At 41.8% G+C, this 27,465-nt stretch overlaps 1 protein-coding gene across 1 annotated transcript in view; it reads left to right on the top strand.

Annotated features, from left to right (window-relative positions):
• Positions 1-27,465, top strand: part of KIAA1549 (KIAA1549 ortholog) — a 145,324-nt gene that overhangs the window by 67,152 nt on the left and 50,707 nt on the right. Inside the window, exons 6-12 of the mRNA XM_072775756.1 lie at positions 497-627; positions 3,497-3,680; positions 4,917-4,976; positions 6,187-6,335; positions 15,431-15,608; positions 18,401-18,585; positions 26,295-26,491. Of these exons, the coding sequence (XP_072631857.1) occupies positions 497-627; positions 3,497-3,680; positions 4,917-4,976; positions 6,187-6,335; positions 15,431-15,608; positions 18,401-18,585; positions 26,295-26,491 (1,084 nt within the window). The remainder of the gene's footprint in view (positions 1-496; positions 628-3,496; positions 3,681-4,916; positions 4,977-6,186; positions 6,336-15,430; positions 15,609-18,400; positions 18,586-26,294; positions 26,492-27,465) is intronic.

Genomic DNA, 27,465 nt, shown 5'->3' with positions numbered 1-27,465 from the left:
ATGCCCTCCTCCCACATTATGTGGATATGGCATCATGTCATCCCACCCATAAATATTTCAGCCCAAGCCTCTAAGAGATGAAAGACCATTAGGTACATGCACACACACACATCCTTACTTGAGAAATTATTGACATTATCCCCAATTTTGTACATCTATCCCTTGTGTTTTTTTGAGGAGTTGAGAGTGTTTTAAAGGAATACCAGATACCGCGTCATTTCGCCTGTAGCTGAGACTTTGCATTTCGCATCTTTTGATGCTCACATTGTATCTTTTCCATTTTAAAGTGATACAAGTCACTTCCATGTTATGTATATTCATTTGGTGTAGAGTTGGCTTTCAACATTTCCCTGCTATGAGACCCCTAAATTATACCTCTCACTACTTAATCCCATGCTGTGGATGCGTTAGTTGAGTTAGTATTTTTCGCGTCCTCATTCCTCAATCCTAAAACAGTGCCTGGCTCATGGGCCTGTGATTGCTGCCTTCTCCTCAGTTCTTCAGTTCGTGCCTCAGAGTGTGGATACTGGCTTCTGCAACTTTACCCAGCGCATCGAGAAAGGCCTGATGATAGCTCTTTCTGAAGTGAGAAAACACCACCAGGGGACGCATAACCTCACTGTGCAGGTGAGAATAGCCCTGAATGCAGAACAGGGTGCTTTGTCCTTTGAAGATGAACTAATTTCACATGTTTTGTTGAGGCCACAAGTCACTGTTACTAATTCCCTCTTATAGAAGAAGTTTAGTTCACATGAGTCAAGGTCTATCTCTTTCCAGGGCACTGAGATCACATAGTGTGAATGGGGTAGTCATATTTGAAGATGGTGGAGTAGTCGGATGACCAGGGAGCTCAGGTGTGGTGAGCTGGACAGAGATGAGCATATGCCCGAAATCCAAGAATTTTTTTTTTAAAGATTTTATTTTAGGTAGACAGGGAGAGCACACAAGTGGGGGGGGGGGGCAGACAGCGATATAAAGAATCTTAAGCAGATTCCCTGCTGAGCATGCAGCTCAGTGCAGGTCTTGATCCCATGACCCTGAGATCACCATCTAAGCTGAAACCACCAGTTGGATGCTTAACTGACTGAGCCACCTGCATGCCCCTCAAGAATGTTCTATGAAGGAATGGTATCAGCCTAAATATCCAGTGGGGGGGGGGATGCCTGAATATACTGGTATTTCATGTTATGGAATAGCATGAAATGCAGTGCTTCACTCAAAAACAGAGAATATAGCCACTCACTGAGCAGACTTTGTGTGTATTGTATGGAAACTACTGACGTTTTTATATTTCTTTGATATTTTATCCTCCATATTCTTTGTTCTCTCTTTCTAGAATTGATAATAAATAGATTTTTGTGCACCTGGAGCCACCTTTCATATTTTTTTTCTAATAATACCATCTCTTTTTAAATTTCCTATTTTTGGGGCACCTGGGTGGCTCAGTGGTTGAGCGCCTGCTTTGGACTTAAGGCGTGATCCCGGGATTCTGGGATCAAATCTCACATCAGGCTCCTGGGAGGGGGAGCCTGCTTCTCCCTCTGCCTATGTCTCTGCCTCTCTCTGTGTGTCTCTCATGAATAAATAAATAAAATCTTTTTTAAAAAATTCCCTATTTTTACAGATTTTCTAAACTTTGTCATTAATTTCATCTTCAGCTGCATCCATCATGTTTTTCAGCCCCTCTGCTGAATTTGCTTTCAGCTGTCATTTTTCCCTTGTTCTTGACTTTTTTTTTTTCATGGTGGCTTCTCCTGCAAAAATGCAGGATTATCTCGAATGATAATGTGATACCACCCGGAAAGTCTCTGAGGACGTTAATGAGAATTTCTTAAAAGTTGCCTTCTGGTGCCCATGCTGTCTTGGTTTTCTCTGCACCCATTGTTCTTTGTTGATCTTGGTCCTTGGCGTTCATGCTCTCAGTTTTCTGTAAATATTTGGAGACCGTTGGTTAGGTGCCCTTAGGAGTGAAGAAGCAGGTTGTTAATTTTGGCAACTTGCCCCTTCAGCTGTGGCATCTGTGTCTAAACCCGCCCTGTCTCTCCGATGGGAGGATTCACTGGAGCACTGGGACCCTCACCCCCACCACCCTCACCCCCACCTCCCTCACCAGTGCAGGATATGGATTCCTGGAAATGGAGTGCTTTAGTGTTCTTTTCACAACAAAGCTTTTTCTTTTCTTTTCTTTTCTTTTCTTTTCTTTTCTTTTCTTTTCTTTTCTTTTCTTTTCTTTTCTTCTCTTTCTTTTCTTCTTTCTTTCTCTTTCTTTCTTTCTTTCTTTCTTTCTTTCTTTCTTTCTTTCTTTCTTTCTTTCTTTCTTTTTTAAGGTTTTATTTATTTATTCATTTTTAAAAAGGTTTTATTTATTCATGAGAGACACAGAGAGAGAGAGAGAGGCAGAGACACAGGCAGAGGGAGAAGCAGGCTCCCTATGGGGAGCCCGATGCAGGACTTGATCCCAGGATGCCGGGTCCATGCCCTGAGCCGAAGGCAGATACTCAACCACTGAGCCACCCAGGTATCCCCAAAGCTGCCTTTTCTTTCGTTTTCTTTCCTTCCCTGTCTTTTGTGTGCTCTGACCGATAAGAGTCTCTACCCACCTTCTTGTTGGGGCCAAACCCACACAATCGTTGTGCCTGTGCTGATGGGGAGCTCCTTTTCCCTAGGGCTGGTCAAGGTAAAGATGTGGCTGCTACCATCACCTCTGTATTGGCCTGCCTGTGGCAGTTAGAAAGGAAAGAGGAGGAAAAAAGAAAGAAAGGAAAGAAGAGGTGAAAGTCAGCTAAGCTCTTTGGGACACGAGCTTTGATTAATTGCACTGATAGCTGTTCACAGGCTCCCCTGCTGTCCGTTCCTGCAAAGAACGGGGCCGTCCCAGGGCCCCTGCATTCCAGGCCTGTGTATGATGTGGGTCCCAATTCCCTTGATGCTGGCCTATATCATTGTGATCCCATGCTCTCTCCATTTTCCAGCAACTTAACAGAATCCCTGATTTTCTTCCATTGTCAGAGCTGTTGGGGATTTATTCCCATTTGTTCAGTGTATGGTTATTTCAGTGGGATTTGGGGTGGGTGGGGTAGGGAGGACGATACAATACACACGTTCAGTTCTTCCCTTCACGTAAAAAACATTTTCAGTAAACTGAGAATTTTAAAGTGTTGCAAACGGGAATCAGGTTGTGGAGCCAGTTCGTTCCTTTGAAACCATTACCTCCTTTAAAATAAAAAATCAGGGGATCCCTGGGTGGCACAGCAGCTTGGCCTGCCTTTGGCCCAGGGTGCGATCCTGGAGACCCAGGATCGAGTCCCATGTCGGGCTCCCTGCGTGGAGCCTGCTTCTCCCTCTGCCTGTGTCTCTGTCTTTCTCTCTCTCTCTGTGTGTGACTATCATGAATAATAAAAAAAAAAAATCAATGAGAGAAGTGGTGAGAGAGAAATTATAGGCCTTTTGCATAGTGTTTTGCTTTCTTGTGGATAAACTTCCTCCCTTCTTTCAGATCTTGAATATCACCATGGGTGCTTCACGGCCCGCTCCTCGGCGGGGCCCAGTCAATATCATCTTTGCCGTCAGAGGTGCGCAGGGGTTTTTGAATGGTACAGAAGTGAGCCAGCTGCTCAGGAACTTGAGCGTGGTGGAGTTCAGTTTCTACCTGGGATACCCTGTGCTCCAGATCGCCGAACGTGAGTACTGCTCTCTCGCGAAGTGCTGGGAAAGTGGCCACAAGGGTTTTCATCGCTAGACCTTTTTTTCCACATGAAATATTTGGCTGAAGTCCAGGCTGTAAATCAGATAAAATTGGAGTTTCTCACAGTCAGTTCAGGGTGGGCCTCCAGGCCCCCTCCTCACCCACTAGCCTTGCTTTCTTACTGTCTTTTGAAAATAAAGGGCATTGTCAAAGACTACACCAGTCTGGGAAAGGTAAAACCAAAGGCACAGAGGACAGACCTGTGGTTTCCAGGGGTGACGGCTGGAAGGAAAGCTAGACTGCAGAGGAGTAGCAGAAGGCAATTTTTAGGGGCTGATGAGCCTGCTTTATATCTTTAATGTGGTGACGGTTATGCAACTTCGTGCATTTGTCAAAAGCCGTAAGACTGTACACCAGAAAGAGTAAATTTTACTACATGTACACATAAAACTAAAAAAAAAAAAAAAAAAGAACAATAAATGAAAACAAACAAAACCACTCTTCCTGGCTGAAGCAATTAGAATCACGGGGCAAAAGGAGTGGGGTGGGGGTGGGGAAAACATTCACTTCAAAAAGTAGATTCCGGGGTTGAAGTCAGGCCAAAAACCATCAAATTCTTTTTCAAAAGTGGAGCAGCCAAATGGTCTAATGACTTTTATGCATTTTAGTGTGCTGTTAATTAAATTAAAAAGAATAACTTATCAGATGCAAACGTGGCAGGGATAAATATTGTTCTTTACAAACAGCACCTTTTTGTTCTGTGCAGGTATGGATAAAATAATAAGTGTGCTGGACAGCGGGGTACACTGGGACTGTCCCATGCAAGCTGGGACATAGGGTCATTTTACCCTGAGTCATTGCTGGGAATCCTAGGGCCCTGGGGAACACAGTGTGAAAACTCATTGCTCTGGAACAATGAGATTTCAAGGGGAGCTTGCGAACAGGCAGGCGGGCTTTCTATGAAGCAGTGTCTGTCCCATGGTGTCACTCAAGCAAGACTTTTACTTTTTTTTCCTCCATCTTTCTACTGGAGACACTTGTGCTCAGAAACTGCATATTGTCCATGACTTCACACCAGTGTGGCGTTTTGTTCTTACATACGTTTTATATCCATAAAAGATATAGGAATGGCATTGTAGTGTGACATACTGGATACTCCCTAGACTTTACCTTCCTGATGGGTGCAAACGTGCTTTTACAGATTTCCCTCCTTTCCTTTTCCTTTTTATAGCCTTCCAGTACCCACAGCTAAACTTATCTCAGTTGTTGAAGTCCTCCTGGGTGAGAACAGGTATGTTTAACTTACATAATGTTTTGGGAACTGTAAGAATAAAGACATCTGTGCAGGCATATTGAGCATGATACCGCCTTTCTTGTTTCTGAGTCCTAAATTCAGGGCATAATGTCCCTTAAATTCTTGGCAAAGAATGAATGAGAAGGGAATTCGGATCCAGCTGTGAGAATGTGTCCCACTGAGTTATGGCACAAAAAGGATTGGCTTTCTTTAAAATTCATACATCAAGTCCAGGGGAAAGTCTAACAAGAATTAACAGTCTTCTGATCCAGAACAGGATGGAGTTCCAAAGCAAGAATCTCTCTCTCTTTATTTTTTCCCCCTAAAAGCCATATTTGTTTGGTTTTATGAGGATGAATAAGGTAGCTCAGGGATCAAATAAGGAGGTTTTTAAAAAAGTCTTGTGGACCTGGGTCAGATATTTATAGCTATGGCATTGCAGATAAAGGCTTTCTAACTGGGTAATAAAAGTGTAAGAGTTAGTTACACACTCACTGTGCCCAGTGTGTGAGCAGCACAGTAAGTAGCTGTCTGTGGGCTGGAAGCATGTGCCATGGTCATGATCATCATTTATGGCTTCGCATACCCTGCAGGTTCTCCTTCACATACAACATCCTGTGTAAAGGCTCTGCCTTTTTGCATGGTATGGTGGCCCCATTTTCCAGATGATTTTCATAGCACTTCAGAGACTTGTCCGTAGTCCTGTCTCAGAACGGTCTCTGGCTAATACGCAAGGGTTTTTTTTTCCCCGATGATATGCTGACAAGCCCATTATCTGTTTGATAATCTTGTTTACAGCAGATGTTTTAAGACAGGCACCCTTATCTTGGGTCAGTTTATGAGTCTGAGTCTTGAGTCAAGATAAGATATGAACTCAGACCATTTCCAAAAGTTTGGACAGAAGTGTGGATTAAATGTTGGCTCCTGTGTGGGAGTTCTTAGCTACAAAGCTTCTATGCTGCTGAGTTCCTGGGACTTCTTGCCACCAGTCTGTGTAATAGAGCTTAGAACTGTAAATAAGACCCCTAAATGGCACTTCCTGGCTCCCCATGACCCCGTTCATGTTTGCTTTTTCTCCTCTTAATGCCTCCTCCTGAAGGACTGGCAGTTTATAGGAGTCCTGTGTTAATTTCTCCTCTACATGCACTCATTTTTCCTCCACTGCTAACTTGTTTTGGGGCCTGCATGTTTCGTTTTGTAAATGTAGTTCTCCTGGGCGTCGTTGAGAAGCAGCTCCAGAATGAAGTGTTTCAGGCTGAGATGGAGCGCAAGCTGGCCCAGCTGCTCAGTGAGGTGTCCACCCGAAGGCGGATGTGGAGAAGGGCCACTATTGCTGCTGGGAACAGTGTGGTGCAGGTACCCTAAGAAGGCCAAGGGAGGAGGGAAGGAGGGGCAGCGAGTTGTCTGAAAACACGCTGTATTTTCTTTTTCTTTGAAAGATTTTTAAATTTCTTTATTCATGAGAGACAGAGGGGCACAGTGTGGGGCAGAGATATAGGCAGAGGGAGAAGCAGGCTCCTTGCAGGGAGCCTGATATGGGACTCGATCCCTGGACTCTGGGATCAACCACTGAGCCACCCAGGCGTCCCAAAACATGCTGTATTTTCATGCAAATGGGAAATGCCATGAGAAGATTCTAATTTAGACTGATGGCTGTATCAGGTAGCAAGTGAATGTGGTATCATTTGAGTTCGACTAGTGTCTAGACAAATAGACCCATTGGGGAGCACAGCAAAAGAATTGTGTCACTGGGTTGCCATGCCATCAAGATGACCTTATTTTTTGGAGTAGTTTTTTAATTACCAAAACTATAGCCAGTTTCATGCAGTGGTAGGTATTATTAGTAGCATCATAGCCATAAATCGTCCAGCTGGAAGAGACCTTAAGAGACAGGAGAGAGGAGAATTCTGTGCCCTCTATCCTAGTACTTCATCCTCCCTGCCTCCTGCCAACCCTGGTTGTTTCTTTCTTTCTTTTTTTTTTTTTTTTTTAAGATTTTTAAAAAATTTACTCATGAGAGACACAGAGAGAGGCAGAGAAACAGGCAGAGGGAGAAGCAGGCTCCATGCAGGGAGACCAATATGGGACTCGATCCTGGGTTTCCAGGATCAGGCCTTGGGCTGAAGGCGGCGCCAAACCACTGAGTCACTCCGGCTGCCCTGGTTGTTTCATATTACCCAGTTGTCTCCACTTTTTGTTGTTTTAATTGAGGTAAAATTGATATATAACATCATGTTAGTTTCAGGTGTACAAGATAATGATTTGATATTTGCATCCACTCCAAAGTGACTACCACAGTAAGTCTAGTTACCAACCTTCACAGAGTCTGTTTTGTAAACTAGCAAGATTAGGAACAAAAGATTCATTTGAATGGAAAAGTCACTTACTAAAACTGCACATGCTCACAGAGAGTTGGAGGTTTGGGCTGTTATTTATTCCCATCTCAATGTGAATTATGTTATTTTGGACTTTTTTCTTGATTGACCGCTAACTTACAGAGCTTGGAAAATGGGATATTTAGAGCTATGGCGTTGCTGATGCAAGCTAGCAGGATGAAACCCGAAGTGCAGGGGCAGAGAGGTGGGTGGTTGAGAGGTATCAGAGAGAAAGATGCAGAACTGACCTAGTGGATAGTGGTGGGGGTTTGCCTTGAGCTGGGATCATTGTCCTGTGATCCCCTTACCAAGTTTTCTCTGTAAGAATGGCTCTTGATTCCCTCTTCCAGACTAGTTCCTTTGCCAGTTGTAGTATAAAGAAAATTTATAAAAAAAAAAAAGAAAGAAAATTTATAAACTAATAAAAAATTGCAAGTAACATTAAATAAGCATAAAACAAAGAAGAAATTAAAATGACTTGTGAAAGTCTTGCCTTATTTAGCAAGCTTGGCTTCAGAGATTTCAAGGTCAGGGTGGAGGTTAATTTATGCACATAAAACAGTTATAGAGCACCATAAAACTACATAAGGAAGTGTTCCATTAGTTGTACAAGCTCCCTCAGGTGGGGATGTAAGGTTTGTGGAAATTAACCAAGGCATTCCAGCCGGTGGTGCCATCTGATGGGTTGCATATGGACTGTGCCCTACATCTCTTCCCCCTTAGAGTGTGACCCAGTGTGGAGGTGTAGACAAGAATTCATGTACAATGGTGTAGGATTCTTCATCAAAATATAATCTGTACAAGTGAAAGTATTAAAACAACCTAAATGTCCAGCAGTTGAAGAATGAATCAATATAGTGAATCTTTAGATGTTGGAATGTTATGTAGCCATTGTCATTTAAAAAAAATTATTGAGGGGCACCTGAGTGGCCCAGTCAATTAAATGTTTGACTCTTGATTTCAGCTCAAGTCATGATCCCAGGGGTGTGAGGTCAGGCTCCAAGCTGGGTATGGAGCCTGCTTATGATTCTCTTTCCCTCTCCTCGCTGCCCCATCCCTTTCTCTTAAAAATAAAAATTGAGTGACATATTGAGTGATATAATGAATAGAGATTACCAAGAAATGCATGCACTGCCATTCAAATATTAATATGAAACCTATGAAATAATAATGGAAATATGCCAAAATGTTTATAATAATTTACTTGATTGAACTTTAGGTGATTTTCATTTTATTTTTTATACATTCTGTGTGTTTTTCAAAATTTCTCCAATGAGCATATAATTTATACAATGAACATGTGATTTTAATCAGAAAGTAATTTTTAAAATGAAATTGAAAATGTTGCCCAAAATGATGACTTTATCCTACAATGGTTGTATGGATTCCAGATATGAATCTGATAAGAAGTCATCTAAAAAGGATGCTAGAATTAGATTTTATTGACTGTTCCTTTCTGATTGGACAAGTTTGTAGAATCTTTAATTACATACCCAAATATATGGGGACCTGGTTTCTGCAAGATGAAACTATTTCTAAAATATATCAGAACTTTTCAGTGTAATAAACATTCACATAGTCCTTTGATAGTAGTATTCCATTCTAAGGGCTAATAAAAAATTAATGACTACAGCTCAGTTTGGGGAGGGAGTAGGTGGTTAGGGAATAGAAGTGGTCAGGAAATTAGCCTAGAAATAGCAAACAAAGGGTGGGATAGATGAGCCCTTCTCAGGATGGGAGGTATAAAGAACAGATTCTCTAGGGATGAGAGTTTGGACCTGTGTTGATAAGGATCTTTATAAATAATCTGGAAGAAGGCATTCACAGTGAAATCATGAAATTATTGATTTGCCAAAAGATTCCAGTGGTGAAGGAGGAGTCCAGCAGCCATGTCCAAAACACGGGGCAGTATTACAATTCTGTACACGTGGCTAGAAAAGTAGCAACTGCATTTTGCTAGTGGCAAATGTAGAGACCAGAAATTCAAATTGCTTGTACAAAATAGAGGGTTTGGACTCATTTTTGGTATTTCCCCAGAACATCAGTCTTGCATTTTGCTGGAGTTACAAGGGGCAGTAAAACTGTGGCATATTATTAGAGAAAGAACAGCAAAATAGAAATGTGTATTTATCTAAAACTGTGATACAGCAAGTATACCAGATTCTGAAGTCCTAATGTTAAAGGACTACCTATAACACCAGAGAGAGCTCAACTTGGGACAAAGCAAAGTACTATTTGACCTAGGAGATTGTGAATTTATGCACAACTTTGCAGCTTGATTGAGAGATAATTAACATATGACCCCATATAGGTTTAAAGTACACAATGTGATGATTTGATATATGTATTTTTACATATATCAAATAAATATCACATATTTTTACATATTGCAAAGTGATTACCACCACAAGATTAATTAACACATCCATTACTCACATAGTTGTCTTTTTTGTGGATGTGGTGAGAATTTTTAAGATCTACACTCTCAGCACCTCTCAGGTATATAATACAGTCTTGTTAACTACGGTCACTATGCTGTCTGTATGTTAGATCTCTAGAACTTATTCATCTTACTTCATACCCTTTGACCACCATCATCCATTTCTCCCATCCCCTGCCCCTGGCAGCTACCATCTACTCTCTATTTTTGAGTTTGGCTTTTTTAGATTCCACAGATAAGTGAGATCATACAATATTTGTCTTTCTCTGTCTGACTTGTTTTGCTTTGCATAATGCCCTCCTAGGTCCATCCATGTAGTTCTAATGGCAGGATTTCCTTCTTTCTTATGACCAAATTATATTCCATATGTGTGTGTGCACGTGTGTGTATCACATTCCATCTTCTCTATCCATTCGTCCATAGGTGGACACTTAGGTGGCTTCCATGTCTTAGCCGTTATAAATAATGCTGCAGTGAACAGGGGAGTGCAGATATCTTCTCAAGATATAGTGGATTTCATTTCCTTTGGGTATATACCCAGAAGTGGGATTCCTTGGTCACATGGTAGTTCCATTTAAAATTTTTTAAGGAATGTCCATACTGTTTTCCACGATGCCTGTACCAATTTACATTCCCACCAAGTCATGCACAAGGGTCCCCTTTTCTCCATGTTCTTACCAGCACCCATCTCTTATCTTTATGATGATAGCCATTCTAACAGGTGTGAAGTGATACCTCACTGTTGTTTTGATTTACATTTCTCTGATGATTAGTGGGGTTGACCTTTTCATATATCTGTTGGCCATTTGTATACCTTTTTTGGAAAAATGTCTATTCAGATCTTATGCCCACTTTTAGAGAGTTTGGGTTTGTTTGTTTGTTTTTGTTTTTTTGCTATTGAGTTTTATGAGTTCCTTATATATTTTGGATATTAACTCCTCATCAGATATATATCTTGTGCATATTTTCTCCCATTCCATAGTTTGTTGAATCTTTTTTTTGCTGTGCAGAAGCTTTTAAGTTTAATATAGTCCATGTTTTTATTTTTGCTTTGTTGCTTGTGCTTTGAGTGTTATATCCAGAAAATCATTGCTAAGACAAATGTCAAGGAGCCTTTCCCTTAAGGTTTCTTCTAAGAGTTTCATGGTTTCAAGTCTTACATTTAAATCTTTCCATTGGAGTTATTTTTTGTGAGTGATATAAGATGGGGCCCAGTTTCATTCTTTTGGTTGTGAATATACAGCTTTTCCAACACCATTTATTGGAGAGACTATCTTTTCCCTGTTTTGTATTCTTGGCTCCTAGGTCACCAGGGTCTTCTCTGGTTCCATATGAATATTAGGATTGTTTTCCTATTTCTGAAATGCCACTGGAATTTTAATGGCTACAGAGGGCTATAGATGACATCTATAGATGGCTTTGGATAGTATAGACATTTTTTTAAAAAAAGATTTTAAAAATTTATTAGAGAGAGAGAGAGAGCACAAGAGGTGGAGAGGCAGAGGGAGAAGGAGAAATAGATTCATGGCTGAGCAGGAAGGCCAATTGGGGCTCCATCCCAGGGCCCTGGGATCATGACGTGAGCCAAGGCCAATGCTTAACTGACTGAGCCACCCAGATACCCCAGGGTAGTATGAACTTTTAGCAATATTAATTCTTCCAGACCATGAACATGGGGTATCTTTCCATTTATTTGTGTCTTCAGTTTCTTTCATCAATGTCTTAAAGTTTTTAGTGTGCAGATCTTCTAATTCCTGGTTAAATTTATCCTAAGTATTTATTATTATTATTATTATTATTATTATTATTATTATTATTATTTAAAAATTTTATTTATTCATGAGAAACACAGAGAGACAGAGGCAGAGACACGGGTTGAGAGAGAAGCAGGCTCCATGCAGGGAGCCAGAAGCGGGATTTGATCCTAGGACTCCAGGATCACGCCCTGGGCCAGGTGCTTAACCGCTGAGCCACCAGGTGTCCCTATTTTATTATTTTTGATGCTATTGTGAATGGGACTGTTTAAATTTTTTTTTTTTTTTTTTTTGCAAATACTTCATTATTAGTATATAGATAACGTTGGGAGCACCTGAGTGGCTCAGTTGGTTGGTCTGACTCTTGATTTCAGCTCAAGTCTTTTTTTTTTTTAAGATTTTATTTACTTATTCATGAGAGACATACACACATACACAGAAAGAGAGAGAGAGAGAGGCAGAGACACAAGTAGAGGGAGAAGCAGGCCCCATGCAGGGAGCCCGATGTGGGACTCAATCCTGGGACTCCAGGATCATGCCCTGGGCTGAAGGCAGTCGCTAAACTGCTGAGCAACCCAGGGATCCCTCAGCTCAGGTCTTGATTTCAGGCCCCACGTTGGGCTTTGCACTGGGCATGGAAGCTACTTAAAAAACAAAACAAGCACAAAAAAACCACCAAACACAACAGATTTTAATATATTAATTTTGTATCCTGTAACTTTATTGAATTCATTTATTCTAACAGTATTTTTGTCGAGCCTTTAGGGTTTTCTATACGTAATATGTCATATGCAAATGGTAACAGATTCTACTTCTTTTCTCCTTTTTTTTTTTTTTTTTTTCTTTTTCCTTTGGATGCCTTTTATTTCTTTTTCTTGCCTGACTGCACTGGCTAGGACTCTAGTCTGTACTGAACAAGAGTGATGAGAATGGGCACTCTTGTCTTGTTTCTGATCTTACAGGAAAAACTTTCAGCCTTTCACAACTGAGTATGTTAGCTCTGGGTTTGTCATATATGGCCTTTACTATGTTGATATATTTTCCTTCCCCACTCAGTTCGTTGAGAGGTTATATCATGAGTGGAAATTGAATTTTATCAAATACTTTTCCTACATCTGTTGAGATGATCATATGATTTTTGTCTTTCATTTATCAATGTGATATGTCATACTTGCTTATTTGCATATGTTAAGCCATGCTTGTATCTCAAAGATGAATCCCACTTGATCATGTTGCATGATTTTTTTTTTAAGATTGTATTTATTTATTTGAGAGAGAGAAAGCATGAGTGCAAGTGAGGGAGCAGAGGTGGGGAGAGAGAGAGAGAGAGAGAGAGAGAGAATCCACAGCAGACACTGCGCTGAGCACAGAGCCTGACATGGGGCTTGATCTCACAACTCTGAGATTATGACCTGAGCTGAAACCAAGAGTCAGATGCTGAACCAACTGAGCCTCCCAGGTGCCCCATGTTGGATGATCTTTTTAATGTACTGTTGCATTTGGTTTGCTAGTATTTTGTTGAGAATTTTTGCATCTAATTCATCTGAGATATTGGCCTGTAGTTTTCTTTTTTTTGTAGTGTCCTTAGTGGACTTTGGCATCGTGGTAATGATGGTCTCATAAAATGAGTTTGAGAATGTTCCCTTCTCTTGATTGTTTTGGAAAATTTTGAGAAGGATTAGTATTAATTCTTTGAATGTTTGGTAGAATTCATTAGTGAAACCATCTGGTCCTGGGCTTTTTTTGTTGGGAAGTTTTTGATTACTGACTCAGTCTACTTAATCCTTATTGATCTGTTCACATTTTCTATTTCTTCATGATTCAGTCTCAGTGGGTTGTATATTTCCAGGAATTTATCCATTGCTTCTAGGTTATCTAATTTGTTGGTGTGTAATTTTTCAGAATATTCTCCTATGATCCTTTGTATTTCTTTTATATGTTGTAGTGTCTCCTCTTTCACTTAACACTTTCATTTGAGTCTGCTTTCTTTTTTGTTAGTCTAGCTAAAGATTTGTCAAATTTGTTTATCTTTTCAAAAAGCCAACTCTTAGTTTTATTAATTTTTCCTATTCTCTATCTTACTTATTTCCACTCTAGTCTTTATTATTTTCTCCCTTCTGCTAACTTTGGGGTTAGGTTTTTCTTTTTGTCTCCTAGTTCCTTGAGGTGTAAAGTTAGGTTTGTGTTTTTTTTTTTTTTTTTTTTTTTAAGATTTACTGGCTTTGGGGCAGCCTGGGTGGCTCAGTGGTTTAGTGCTGCCTTCATCCCGGGGCCTGATCCTGGAGACCCAGGATCGAGTCCCACGTCGGGCTCCCTGCATGGAGTCTGCCTGTGTTTCTGCCTCTCTCTCTCTCTCTCTTTTTCTCTCTCTCTCTCTGTGTCTCTCATGAATAAATAAATAAAATCTTAAAGAAAAAAGATTTATTGACTTTTTTCAGAGAGAGCATGTGCATTTACTAGAGGAATGAGGAGTAGAGGGAGAGGGAGAGAGGGAATCTTAAGCAGACTCCCTACTGAGTGTGGAGCCTGATGTGGGGCTCAGTCCCACAACCCTGAGATTATGACCTGAGCCAAAATCAAGATTCAGACACTTAAGGGATTGAATCACCCAGATACCCAAGTTTTTTATTTGAGGTTTTTCTTTTTTCTTGATGCATGCATTTATAGCTATAAAATTTCCTCTTATAACTGTTTTTGCTACATCCCAAAAGTTTTGATAAGTTGTATTTCTGTTTTCATTTGTCTTGATATTTTTTTTAAATTTCCCTTTTGATTTCTTCCCTAATCTATTGATGTTTTCAGGAATGTGCTGTTTAATTTCCTTGTTTTTGTGAAATTTCCAGCTTTTCTCCTATTATTGATTGTAGTTTTATACCATTGTGGTCAGAAAGGATACTTGATATAATTTCTGTCTTCTTGAATTTGTTGAAACTGTTTTGTGGCCCAACATATACTGTATCTTAGAGAGTGTTCCACATGTGCTTAAAAAGAATGTGTATTCTGTTGATTGGATGGAATGTTCTGTAAATCTCAGGTTCCTTTAGTCTATAGTGTTGCTCAAATATACGCTTGCCTTACTGATTCTCTTCTCTGTGATCCATCCATTGTTGAGAGTGAGGTATTAAAGCATTTATGAGATTTATCATCCTGAGAGCAGTGGTTCTCAAGTGGCAGTGGTTTTTGTGCCCTCCCCTCCCCACTCCCCACATGTGTTCATTTGACAATGTCTGGTGACATTTTTGGTTGTCACAACTGGTGAGGGAGGGGGTGGCTGTTGGTACTGGCATCTTGTGAGTGGAAGACAGTGATGTTGCTGCTAAATATCCTACAATATTTGGGATAGCCCTCCCCGCTCCCCTGCCCCATTGAACCAAAATGGTAGAGGTGCCAAGGTTGAGAAACCTTGCCCTAAAAAAAAGAGAAAGTCCTGATTAGATTCAAGATGAGATTGGATAGAAGCAGTGATCATTTCTTAGAATCGGTGATGTACCTAACCCTTATGATTCATGTTGGGAGGACAACAGTGTTCTCCCATGATATGCTGGAGCTAATTGGTAGCAATTCTAGACTGCCTGGACCTGGCAACCCTGTGTTCTCTGTATCCTACTTGCCTATTTGTCTTAGGGAAGACTGAGCAGATGAAGCACGTCTGTTATCCCGTATAGAGTAACTTTCATTTTAATTGTCCCTCTTCCCACCAAGAGAGCATTGTGGGGATTCTGGGATCCAGAATATATCCAGAATGGTGTTCTGGATGGTGTAACAAGCTCATTATGAGGGTTGGAATGAATCCTGAATAACACAGTTAAGATTGAGTACCTTGAGACAGGGCATCTGGAAATAGGAGCTTTGAAAATGCTAATGGTTTCTGTTATCTTTCAGATGGTAAACGTGTCAAGGCTGGAGGGAGATGACAATCCTGTGCAGCTCATCTACTTTGTGGAGGATCAAGATGGAGAAAGACTCAGTGCAGTCAAGTCTTCAGATCTGATTAACAAGATAGATATCCAGAGAGCAGCCATTATCTTGGGTTATCGAATTCAAGGCGCTGTTGCCCAACGTAAGTGTGTGAGGCATAGACCCTAAGTAGTGCCTGTGCTATGCTGGGATCAAAAGCCAGTTTTGTTTTGTTTTTTCGGACAATGAAATCTGAATTTAAAGCATGCTTAGGTGCACAGAGTAGATTTATATGTTCGACCCTTAATATTTCTTACATGGCACTTGTATAAAATGTCCGTTGTTAAAATTCACTTGCCAAAGTCTTTCTTCCATTTCAGCTGCTTTGTGCTTGTAGCTGTTTTCCTGCCCAGCATTTTGTGTCGGTTAGAGTGAGTTCTAGTAGCTAAAGTTAACTGTCATATTTTTTCCCCTACTTCTGTACTATTCCTCTTTTTAAAAATCTTGTCTTACGTAAAAGAACTTGTTTTCTCTGTATTTATTCCAAAACCGTGTCTGTCATATTTTGAATGTTGGTGGGGACAGTTAGTCACACAGGAAGCTGGGAGGTGCCCTCTGCATTTACTGGCTTCCTGCTGAGTTTTTTAACACAAAGAAGTCCTTGATCCTCACCCTTTTCAGTGCTGTTTCTCTCCCTCCCCATCCTCACAGTACTTCATAGTTTAGAAAGAGGTATTTGGATATTTCTGTATTATTGTTGGAAGATACTTGGCTCCTGCCCCTGGCAGTGGTTGCTCTCAGTGCCTTATTTTTCAACTCCCAGATTTTGGGTATTGAAAATTAAGAAAAAGGAGAGTCACAGAAGAGTGTATTTCTCTAAATGTTCCTTTGTGAATCAGACTGCTATTTTAATGGGGATGTTTTTGCTTATGAGCCAGAGAGCAATCCTATAGGAGCTTGGTGATACTTGCTCCCAACACTAAAGTGATAAGTAAGTGTTTAGAAGGGAATTGAGCATCAGAGAATATTGAAAAATTCTTTATAGAGAGAACACATAAGATGTAAAGGCACCTTTAAAAAACGACAGCTTCACAGTTATTCTTGGTAATGGAAGATTCTTTGTGAAATCTGTACTTGTCCCTGGAAACTAAGCAGGGTGAGGGCCCATGGGCATACTTTGTCTCATTCACAGATGATGGTGGGGGAGAGCTTAAGCAAATAATCTGTTGATGGTTTGCTAGTATTTGAGATATGATTGCATCTCAGTATGTTGTTTCAAAGCAGTGCGTACTTATGTCTTCACCTGGGACATTTCTGGTTGTAGGAGAGGTGCCTCCCAGTCCAGCTAAGCACTTCCCCTCTGAAAGAAGATGAATTGCAGTAGGGTATAGGCATCTTTCAAGTTACTTCACTCTTCTTCTTTTTTTTTTTTTTTTTCCCCCTCTCGTCTTTGTACCTCTCTTTCCTTAGTTTCCTTCTAAAAACCACCGGATAAGGATCCTGTGGTTGGGAGCCTCCTCGGCCAACATCAGGCTCAGCCCCCGTGCAGCTGTGGATCCTGGTAGCAGAGCCCTGTTTGGTCCATTTATGCCTCTCCCAGGGTGTTACTAGGTTAGAACTAAGAACAGCATACAGTTGTCTCCCCAGCTCCTCACTTTGACTCTGTCACTCCTCACGAACTGTCAGTTGTTTTCATGCAAAATGAACTAATATATAGACTCTGTTCAGGCCAGATTTAAAAATAAGATTAACACCTTGTCCCCTTTTCCATTTCCTGCATGGTCCCTGCTGTGTCATTTGTGCTTCCTTCATAGTGCTTATGCCTTAGAGTGCTTGTTCCCTCCCTTTTCAGTCTCCCAGAGGCCTGAGCCCTCACTTAAACCAGCACTAAGGATCTTTTTGTTCTTACATCTTTGAGCAGAAACATTTAGATCCCATAGTGTGTGTGAACCATTATGGAATATGAAAAGAGCCTAAAACTTAGCCCCCTGCTTCTGAAGACTGAACTGCATTTGAAAAGACAAGACTTAGAGTCATGACCATGTTAATGAGCAAAGTAGTACAGCATATCAAGATGACACATTTATGTAATAAAATACATTTTAAAATAGTAAGGTACCGTTTGCAAGGCAAAGGCACCCAGAACAAAAGAACTTATACGAGGAGGCCACTAGCCTTGTTATGGAGCAGTTTTTATGAAGTGATCATGACAGATGAGAAGGTTGGGCAGAGGGGAGGGGATGTTTTGGGTTGGGGTATCTGGTCATTGGAACCTGAACTTTAAGAGGAGCTGAGTCCTTTGAGAAGATGAGTGCAGAATGAAGAGGATGAGGGCCCAGGGCCAGGAGGTGAGATTAGGGAAAAGAGCTAGCGACAGAAGTGAAGACAGAGTGACTGAGATATATTCATCCAAGGCCATGCAAGATGGGAGTCGGTGGCAGTGTTTGGGGTGGGCAGGAGGGTGGGGAGTAGCAGATTCAGAGTAAGGAAGTTGGATATAATATAATTTTAAAACTGACACCTGGTACCTTAAGTCTTATTTCAGGGGGTTTAGAGAGAGAGGCACAGGTAAGGAAACTAAGACAGTGCTTGCAGACTACTTACTGGGATTTCTGATTTTTAGTATGGAAGCGTTCCTGCATTGAGATTAGGGTGGTGCTGATAGAAGTCAGGAGACCTGGAATCAACCTAGCTCTGCCATCAGATGAGCCATGTTCATTTAGACACGTCACATATGTCACCATGGTCCGTAATGCATTGAGGATGTAGCATTCTATGTTGTGTTTGTTTTACTGCGTCACGTTTCTGGTCACCAGGAGATCACAGCCTCTGACCAGTTGTCTTGACCTGAAATGACAGGGATGTCCCAGGCTTCTCATCGAAGAAGGCACAGAAGGGCTGTCCAGTAAATGAGTGCAGAGGAATTAGTGAACGGCCTGTCTTCTTTGTCTGCAGCCTTGGACAGAGTGAAGAGGCCGTCCCCAGCGTCCCAGAGCAACAACCTCTGGGTCATTGTCGGGGTGGTCATTCCAGTGCTGGTGGTAATGGTGATTGTCATCATCCTCTACTGGAAACTCTGCCGCACGGACAAGTTAGACTTCCAACCTGACACGGTGGCCAACATCCAGCAGCGTCAGAAGGTAAGAGCTTAACCCCCCAGCCGGCACACAGGCAGACTTACGGGCTGGAGTTACGCGGAGTTCAGGCTCTTGATACTGAAAGACGGGAGACAGAGCTCATAGGGACATTTTCTGGCTTTAATGGTGGTATCTCTTTGCCTCATGTTTGCTTACTGGAACCACGATTCTTCTGTAGTATTAATTATATGCCAAGAAGATGAAGTTGTATCAGGGCTTAGCAATGTTATGAGTTCTGAGTTCTGTGATTTTATTTATAAGATGATTAGTTCAAAGATCACATCCATTTTTGTATGAATTCTGATCTATTTTAACCCTGGATGTTTTCCAAGAACAGGAGCCAAGGGAGGTTTTATCAGATTTGTGTGTCTATTTCTTTCATACACAGCTCCACTGGACGGCTCCTTTATTTTCCATCCACCATGTTGGAAACCCACTATCCACTTTGATCAAGACCACTTAATCATTGAGAAATGATACTATATGCCTTAAACATTTTAACTTAAATATATGAGTAGGTCTGTATTCACCAATCTTTCAATGTACTGAGTCTTTTTAAAAAATATATTTTATTTTTTGAACAGTTGGTTTACTTAAGAGGATTCTGTGTGGTTTTCTTGTAAGAAACAACACACCTAGGAGTGCCTAGGTGGCTCAGGTGGTTAAACGTCCGACTTGATTTAGGCTCAGGTCATGATCTCAGGGTCATGAGACCAAGTTTCCACATTGGGCTCTGTACTGAGCCCCGAGCCTGCTTGTAACTCTCTCTCCTTCTCGAAAATAAAAACTAAAGTTAAAAGAATTAAAAAAGAAACAACACCTATAATGCATCAGCTGCAGTTTCCAGTTTGGGTTTCTTTAGAGAAGAGCAAGCAACCTGAGTATAAAATTCTTCAGATTTTTTCCAGTACCCACCCCAGCTCTGTAATCTTTTAGACCTAACTCACCTACACCTAATTTGACAGCAGTTTTTTAAAAACATCTTTTTCATGTCATACCAAAACATTCGATTTAGGTTTTATAATAGCAATTCTCCCTTTTATGTTTCAATGATTTCTGCAATATTTAATTGTCACATACCAGTTTCAGAGCAAAGGCATTGATTCTTGGTAAGTGCTTAGTTTTGGTTGATCTGATGTGAGCAGAAACATGCCAAGTACCAGTGAAAAACTCAGTATTGCCACACATCTAGCACATCATGCAGATTAGCCGTTAACAAAGGAGTGGAAAGTGGTAGTTCGTCAACTGTGTGAATGTGTACCCTCCATGGGTCTCACACAGAGGACTCACTTGACTCTAAAAATTTGATAAGAAAAAGCAAGCAAGAAACAGATGAATAAGAAACAAAGGGCTACCTGTTAATCTTTTAAATTTATTTTGCCTGGGTCTAAAAAATCTGCCCATTACAAACATACACCTACTAGATGAAAAAATAGGTATTCTTAATTTATTGCACTTTTGGAAAAGTAGATGAAGAGTATTCTTTTTCTTATGAATTAACTAAAAATGCAAAATCGTGACTAAATTGCAAGCTTATGGTTATCAAGTGTAATGGAAGCATGTTACACATTAAAATTATATTTATGACCTATCTTCATTTATTATTTACGTGGTGCTAAGACTGTTTTGTTGTTAGAGTAGATAATGCCATGGAAACGCCTGGAAAAAGTGCTTAAGGTACTAAATCATTTATACTGTGAATTTCATTGTAGTAAAATCAACAATAAGTTTGGAAATGTTTTTGTTCTGGTGAAAGAGTATTGTTACAGCGAGATTGATCCAATGTAGATGGTTATATATTCAGGTCTTTCATATTCCAGGTTCCCTAACATAAACCATCCTTGTGAAGCCCATCCATCATCTGTTACTTCATTCAGCTGTCAGAGGGTAGCATCCCTTGAGTTCAAAACAGGATATTCCCCCAAGTTTTCTCCTTTTCCCACTTTTACTTCTGAAATATCTTTGTGCCCCAGATGTTGTTGTAAATCAGACAGAGTTTCATATGAACCTCCAGCCCTTGGGGTTTGCTCTTGCTTTGCATGTGCTGTAGGATTTGTACATACATCTTTACAACATGTTTGTGGGAAGGTCTTCTGTGTGGAGGAGTCCCTGAGGGAGTCAGCATCTTCTGAGGCGGGTCAGGGCTGGGGGAGCAGACTCTGTGACATTTCAGAAGTGTGGTCTTTGTTTTGCCTGCATGGGAACCCAGATGTTTATAACAGGAAAAGGATGATCTCTGTTTAGTTTAGAAACACATATCTACTTTACAAGTGTGTCTTCTAAGACATACCTGGCAGTAGGGAAGGGCCTCTAGCCCGTCCCTTGGGACAAGCTGAAAAGATAATTAGTTTCCCCTGGGACTGCAAGAGTTCTTTGTCCTTGTGTGGCTCTATGTTTTTTCTCTGTGTGTCCTGCTTACCCTGCCCCCTGATGCTGCCACACTACTACTCTTCCCCGATCCTTGAGCAAATCGCAGAGCTACAAACAATAATTGTGCCGACCAAAAATCCACACCTCCTGACCCCTTGTAATGAGCAGGAAATCTCTTCAGATTCTCTGGGAGTGGATTAGGTTTGACATACAAGAGGTAGAAGCCATTCTGTCACATTTTGAGACAGGGTCCTTTTTTATTTCCAGTAATTAAAAAAACAATTCTAACCTTTATCTTTCTTTTATCTGTAGTCCCTTTAGCTTGTGGCCCAAAATAATCACTGCTGACTGGTATCAGAAAAACTGTGGCTTGGACCCACCTTGCCCTGAGGCACCTTGCCCTTGAGGTTCTGTTTAAAGATATGAATGGCATTGGCTAGATGCTGCTGGTCCCATGAAAACTTGTTCCTTCCGATGGGGACAGTCCACTCTCTGTTGTTGGTGTGGGACCGTGGTTCCTGACCAGTGGGCAGCCAGAAAGAGCTGCCTTAGTCACTGTATCACCAAACAATTGCTCTGAGCCAAGCAGGGCCAGGCTGGGTTACAAGCCCAGATAACATGCAATCCCTGCTTTGAGCACTTCAGTAGGGGAGAAGGACAAGTGACCCAGATGCTGACACATAGCAGCATAAGTCTGTGTAGATTGTCTTGGAAGCAGAGAGGAGAGGCAGCCTTCTAGGTGGTGGACTGCCTCTGTCTTCTGGAAAGAGGCGATGCTGGGGTTGAAGCTCAGAGGTTGAGGAGATGAAGCCAGGTAATTACAGTGGGCACAGGTCAAGGGAATGGCCTATATATCAGGAATGATGGAGGAAAGGTTGTCTGGAAGGGCGCGGCAAAAGCTGAGTTGACAGTAGGCGAGAGCCAGGTTGGGAGGGGTTGTAGGACATATCGGGTCAGCAGTGGTGCTGTTGGTAGTGGGGAGCAGCCACAGAAGGATTTTCAGCAGGGAGAGCAGCTTGAATGTATTTAGGTCTCAAACAACCAGTTTGTTTTTTGGTTTTTAAAGATTTTATTTATTTATTCATGAGAGACAGAGAGAGAGAGGCAGAGACACAGGCAGAGGGCTCCATGCAGGGAGCCCGACATGGGACTCGATCCCGGGTCTCCAGGATCAGGATCTGGGCTGAAGGCAGCGCTAAACCGCTGAGCCACCCGGGCTGCCCTCAAATGGCCTCTTTGGAAGGCTGTGTGGACAGCTGATCGAAGGGAGAGGCTCCGTGGTCTTTTCTCCCATCAGCCCAGTTCATCTCATCTCCTGTGGTTGCTCTTTGATTCTCTGCAAGGACCCTGTGGTGTCTACTATGTGGAGAGTTCAGGACCCCCGTGGTCACTTGGCTGTGACTTGCTGTGGCCTGCGGGCGGGAGAATCTTGGGAGTTCTGCTCCTCTAACTCCTAGACCACAGGGTGACCAGAGGCCCTGGGGCTGCAGTAGACACACACGGCAGTAACTTTGCCTTCTCTTCACCTTCTGAATGGAAGCAGCACGGCAACTGTGGGGGCTTTTCACAGATCACATCCACCAAATAAGAAATGGGTAGACAATGCTACTGTCTTTGAGATTGCAAATTTTCATTTTGGGCACATTTGGGGTTTGCTCTGTGATTTCTATTGTCACCTTAACTGCTCCTTCTCAGGAGTTCAGGCTAACTGGAGTGCTAGAGATTCACTCTTATTCCACCCAGGTTTTATTATATTTATGGCTCACATGTTTTAAAATTCATCAGGCATCTCTCCTGTTCTTTGGCTGACCTGCTTTACCAGCCCACTCTGACTTGTCGGTGATGTATTCCAGCGGGGCACGGACAATGAGGCCTGTCCCCTCTGTGACATATTAAAGAGAGAAGGAACAAAAGAGCCGTCTTTCCTCAGAAATAACGAGTCCTAATGGAAATATTGAAGGCAGTAATTAATCGTGGCTCTTCTTTTATAAATTACTGATTGAAACTTGTTCTGCATGTGGAAGCCAGAGATACAATACATCCAGACTTAACTCTAGATTTTTTTTTTTTTTTTAAGAAATGGAAAGAAAAAGCATTCTGGAAAGTAAGGATGAAACAAAAGGAGCTAATTCCATAAGTGGGCAAGGTTTCCTCTAATTTCTTCCTTCTGTGTGTTCTAAGATAGCTTTTGTTTTGTGCAGAAGCACAGAGTAGTTGCCAAAATTCTATTGTAAAAGGTGGTGACTCACACTGCCGGTGAGAAGTGCAAGGATCTAATGGATATATTCAAAAATGTTAGTGGGAATCAACAGTAAGCCAACAGGGCTTTGATGGACATATATTTTATTGATGACATATAGCCATTGTCTTGGCTCCCCAAAAGATCCAATAAGTTTGGAGCTTCAACTGACTTTTTAAAATTCATTTAGTCATCAAATATTTACAGATGGTCGACCATGTGTCACACCCTGTTGCTAAATTATGAAGTTTTATATCTAACTTCATGGGTTTTATCTGATGCCTGAGAACGCTTAGCTATTTATATTAACTGTTTGATATTTCATCAATAACAGCAACAATAATGAAGCATTTTAACATATTCAGATGCTTGTTTCTTGCACGAACTCTGAGAGTTTGTCAGGGTAGACCAGTAGTATTAACTCCTAGACTTGGGGTACACGGAAGGCACCACAGAAGTGGTGCTGTTTGTATTTTTCCCTTAATCACTTGGAGATCTCTACTTGGAGGAGGCAGTCTGTGGCTCCTCTTTCAATTTGGGTAAAGCAGACCACCTACCTTGCAAAAGTGATTGTATCCTTGGTCATTGGAGGCATTTTAGTTTCTTGCTGAGAGATACACTAAAAAAGATTTTACCAAGATTTATTAAATGGTGTTAATGATGTTGACTCAGTGACTATTGATTATGTCTGTGATTCTTTCATTTAGAGGCAGCTTGTTTATGGAACTACCATGAAGTACAGCTGGGGTGAGAGGTGCGCCTCTCTTCTGTAAAGTAGGAGAAGGACCCTTATGACGGGAGGCAGGAAAGGGGAATCAGCGCAATGCCCAGACCACAGGCACACACTCAGGAAAATCACTGGTTAGTGAAGAGCACATGCAGAGCTTGTCCATCTGGACTGTGATGGTCTTAAAATAGCTGCATACCCCTAGGAAAACATATACCCCCAGGGATTCGGGGAGTCCCACTGAAGATCACAGTCTTGTGGATGAGATAAGCTTATCCTGAGTGGTTGGAAGGGAGTGGGGAACCTGAGAGGGACAGGTTTGGGTTTGTATATGTGAAACAGTGTTCCTGAGCCAAGGACTGTGTGCAAATCACAAAGGCCCCCTGAGGTGGGGTAGCCTGCTCTTGTCACATGACATCATTAATTTAGAAAATACAGCCACACCGGGGCTTTGCCTTTTGTTTCCAAGCAACGCCTTTCTAAACTACATTTATAGTAAGTTTTGTCCCCCTCTGCTGGCATAAGTCATTACTGCTGACTACTTTGCTTTTCACTGACTTTTAGACTTGCAGTGCTAAAAAGACCTTCGAGATCACAAATGTAGGTTATTGGTGTTGTCACTCATTTGGCATAAAATTAACATACATATGACAAAACCTTTTGCTTCTGTATAGCACGTTGTCTAAAATAACTCCTTACATTGGTTTGGCCTTTGTCTTTGACTGATGGACTTTCTTTAGGGGTGAAATATGGCCTAGGGGCTTTCTTTGGTTGTGCATTTGGCCTTCCTGCCAAATTGTCCCTTGGGACAATTATTGAAATGCAGTTTAGTTTCCTATACTCTTCAAGCTCAAATTAATGACACATGATATCCCCCCACCCACCCCAACACTTTTTTAGTGTCACACCACAAAGGGTGCCTCACCTTTATTGCCCACAGTTCTGTATACTTCTGTGTTACATGGGCCTGGAAGCTGAGGTCTGGACTCTGGTGGCAGGTTCAGGGGGTCTTGGTTGAGGGTTTGGTGTTGCTACCAGGTGCTCAGGTAAGACTTCTGTGTCCACCAGCATGAGAGGTGGACTTTTTCAAAGACCCCTTTCTGCTTCCTCTTTGCATCCCTGTTACTTCCATTGGTCCCTCCTTCCTGGAAATTTTCTATCCCCTTGCCTTCTATTACATTGAACTTGGCAAATTCTTTTCTTTGAAGTCACCTATTTTTTGCTTTTCCTCCTTTTTCTCCTTTGAGCCCCAAACTATTAGATGTTCCCCAACATTTTATCCACAGACTCTGTTTTCATCTTGAAAAATGTCAGGAGAAAAAAAAAAAATCTCAGGTCCCCTACCTGTCATCTTCTATATAGATTCTCTCAAAGTCCTGTCTCCAGCCTGGAATTTCCTCCACGCCATTGTCCTCCATATCCAGCAACACGGGGCTACTCTCCTTTGGAGCTTTTCCTGCCATCTCAAACTCAGCATGTCTAAAGTGAAACCTGTCTTTTTATCTCCTCAGGTTACCATTCTTTCGTGATGAATGTCCCTTCCACTGTTCAGGATGCCTGCCTGTATAAGTCATTCAAGTCATCACTGGCTGCTTTCCCTCCTTTGCCTCTTGTGTCTATTTTTGGCTTCCAGATCCTTCAGCCCGGTCTCTAGAACTATTCATTCCTTCCCATTTTCATTGCTAGGATTTGGGGCTCAGGCTTTCATTATTGCTTGCATGGGTATTGTTGGCCCTTTTACATCTCTTTGTGTCCTGTCTTCTTGGATTTTAGAAATCTGCCTCTTCAGAAATACTTGGTGGTTTCCTGCTCCAGAAACTGACATTTGTTGTTAGCCAGCCTTCTCTCCCTCCCCACATTCTGACCCTTCTAGGGTGCCTGATGTGATCTCTTCCCAGCCCTCAAGTGTTTCCTGGTGCCTGACATGATCTAGAACATTCTCTGTGTAGCTGCCCCTTTTCATTTCCCAGTTCTGTCTGCCTTGTGAGTCCTGGCTCAAGTCTCCATTTCTCTGTAAAGAGTGTCTCGCTCGTGCCGATCCCTCTGGAACTGCATAGTCATGATCATGCTACTGTGATGGTGAGTCAGGTATCGTCTTGTGATGTCTTTTATATTATGGTCTAGCCATTTGATCCTGTACTCTTCTTTAATCTTTCAAAAGTATCTGTCTTTTCTGCAAACTCTAAGTATAAATGGTGCTGTGCACACAGTTGACATTTTAGAGATGCTTGTTGAATTAGAATGGTGAGATGGCAAACACGATCTCGGGTCCGAAGTTGGCACTCAGTGATCTTGCCAGCTCTCATGATCCCTTTTTACAGTCCTCAGATTTCAGATGGTCTGTCTCACTTGTATGTGTGTGTGTGTGTGTTTTAGTTGCAGATCCCTAGCGTGAAGGGCTTTGATTTTGCTAAGCAGCATCTGGGTCAGCACAATAAAGACGACATATTGATTATTCATGAGCCAGCGCCACTGCCGGGACCTGTGAAGGACCACACCACACCTTCTGAAAATGGAGATGTGCCGAGCCCGAAGGCAAAGATCCCTTCTAAGAATGTCCGTCACAGAGGAAGGTTCTTATCGGTCTTTCTGTATTGTTCTCTATCACAGAGCATGTTTCCCTTTTCAGTTTGTCAGTTTCCAGTATCAGAAGAACTGATGGTGAGTATTCCCTGGGTCTACAGCCCAGGAGACTGGCAACTGCTTGTCCAAAGTCAACAAACCCAAGGGCTCCCAGTCCGCTCCAGTGGACTACCAGAGGAGGGAGGCCAGATGCTTTGGTGGTTCCCCCTGACAATTATTATATTGCCTAGCTCGAGTGTGTATTCTGGGGTGATCATTCTGGGCCCTCTGGAGATGATACCAGAAGTAATGTATAGAGAGTGCATGACACATAATACACGCTCAGTCAGTATAGTGGCTTTGCCCTTGCTGTTATGCTAGCGTCTGGCTATGACTTCGTTGCTTTGTCTGCAGGTGACTTTCATCACATCCTTTTTTCTTTGCTTGCTTTTCCTCTGGCTGTCTGTGTTGTCACCCTCGTTAGCATGTTTCCTTGGACTCAGCCCCACTCCTCCCTGCCCAGCTCCCCATTCCCAATGTATTTCCATTCCTCCTATCAAAGAAAAGTGCACGAAGGACTGTGTATTAACACCCACCTGGAAGTCCCTATCACCCTCTGATCCTGGGAGAAGGGCTGTAGCTTGGTCAAAGTTCAGAATCAGGCTTTATGCAGGTGACTTTAGATCTCAGCACAATCACATGAGGGTATGGAAGCCTCAAATTATCAGCCTTCCTTTGAGCTTTGAACTCCAAATCTTGATTCCCTGCGAAGAGAGAAGAAATGTGTGATCATACCAACATTTGAAATGCTGTCACAATTTCTGACTTACCAGAAAACCTACCCCGGGGGTTCTGGCCTAGTTTTAACAATTGAATGGATGTTACACCATGATCTTTACAAAAGAAAATGAATTATGTAGAGAGATGTTATTTGCTTAATCATCTTCAGGCTAAGAATAAATCAAATCATTAAAGACTTGAATAT

The sequence above is a fragment of the Canis lupus genome, chromosome 15 (genome assembly GCF_048164855.1).
Source record: "Canis lupus baileyi chromosome 15, mCanLup2.hap1, whole genome shotgun sequence".
Classification (NCBI taxonomy): domain Eukaryota; kingdom Metazoa; phylum Chordata; class Mammalia; order Carnivora; family Canidae; genus Canis; species Canis lupus.
The sequence above is the reverse complement of the archived record's forward strand: the minus strand, read 5'-3'. Positions and strand labels throughout refer to the sequence as shown.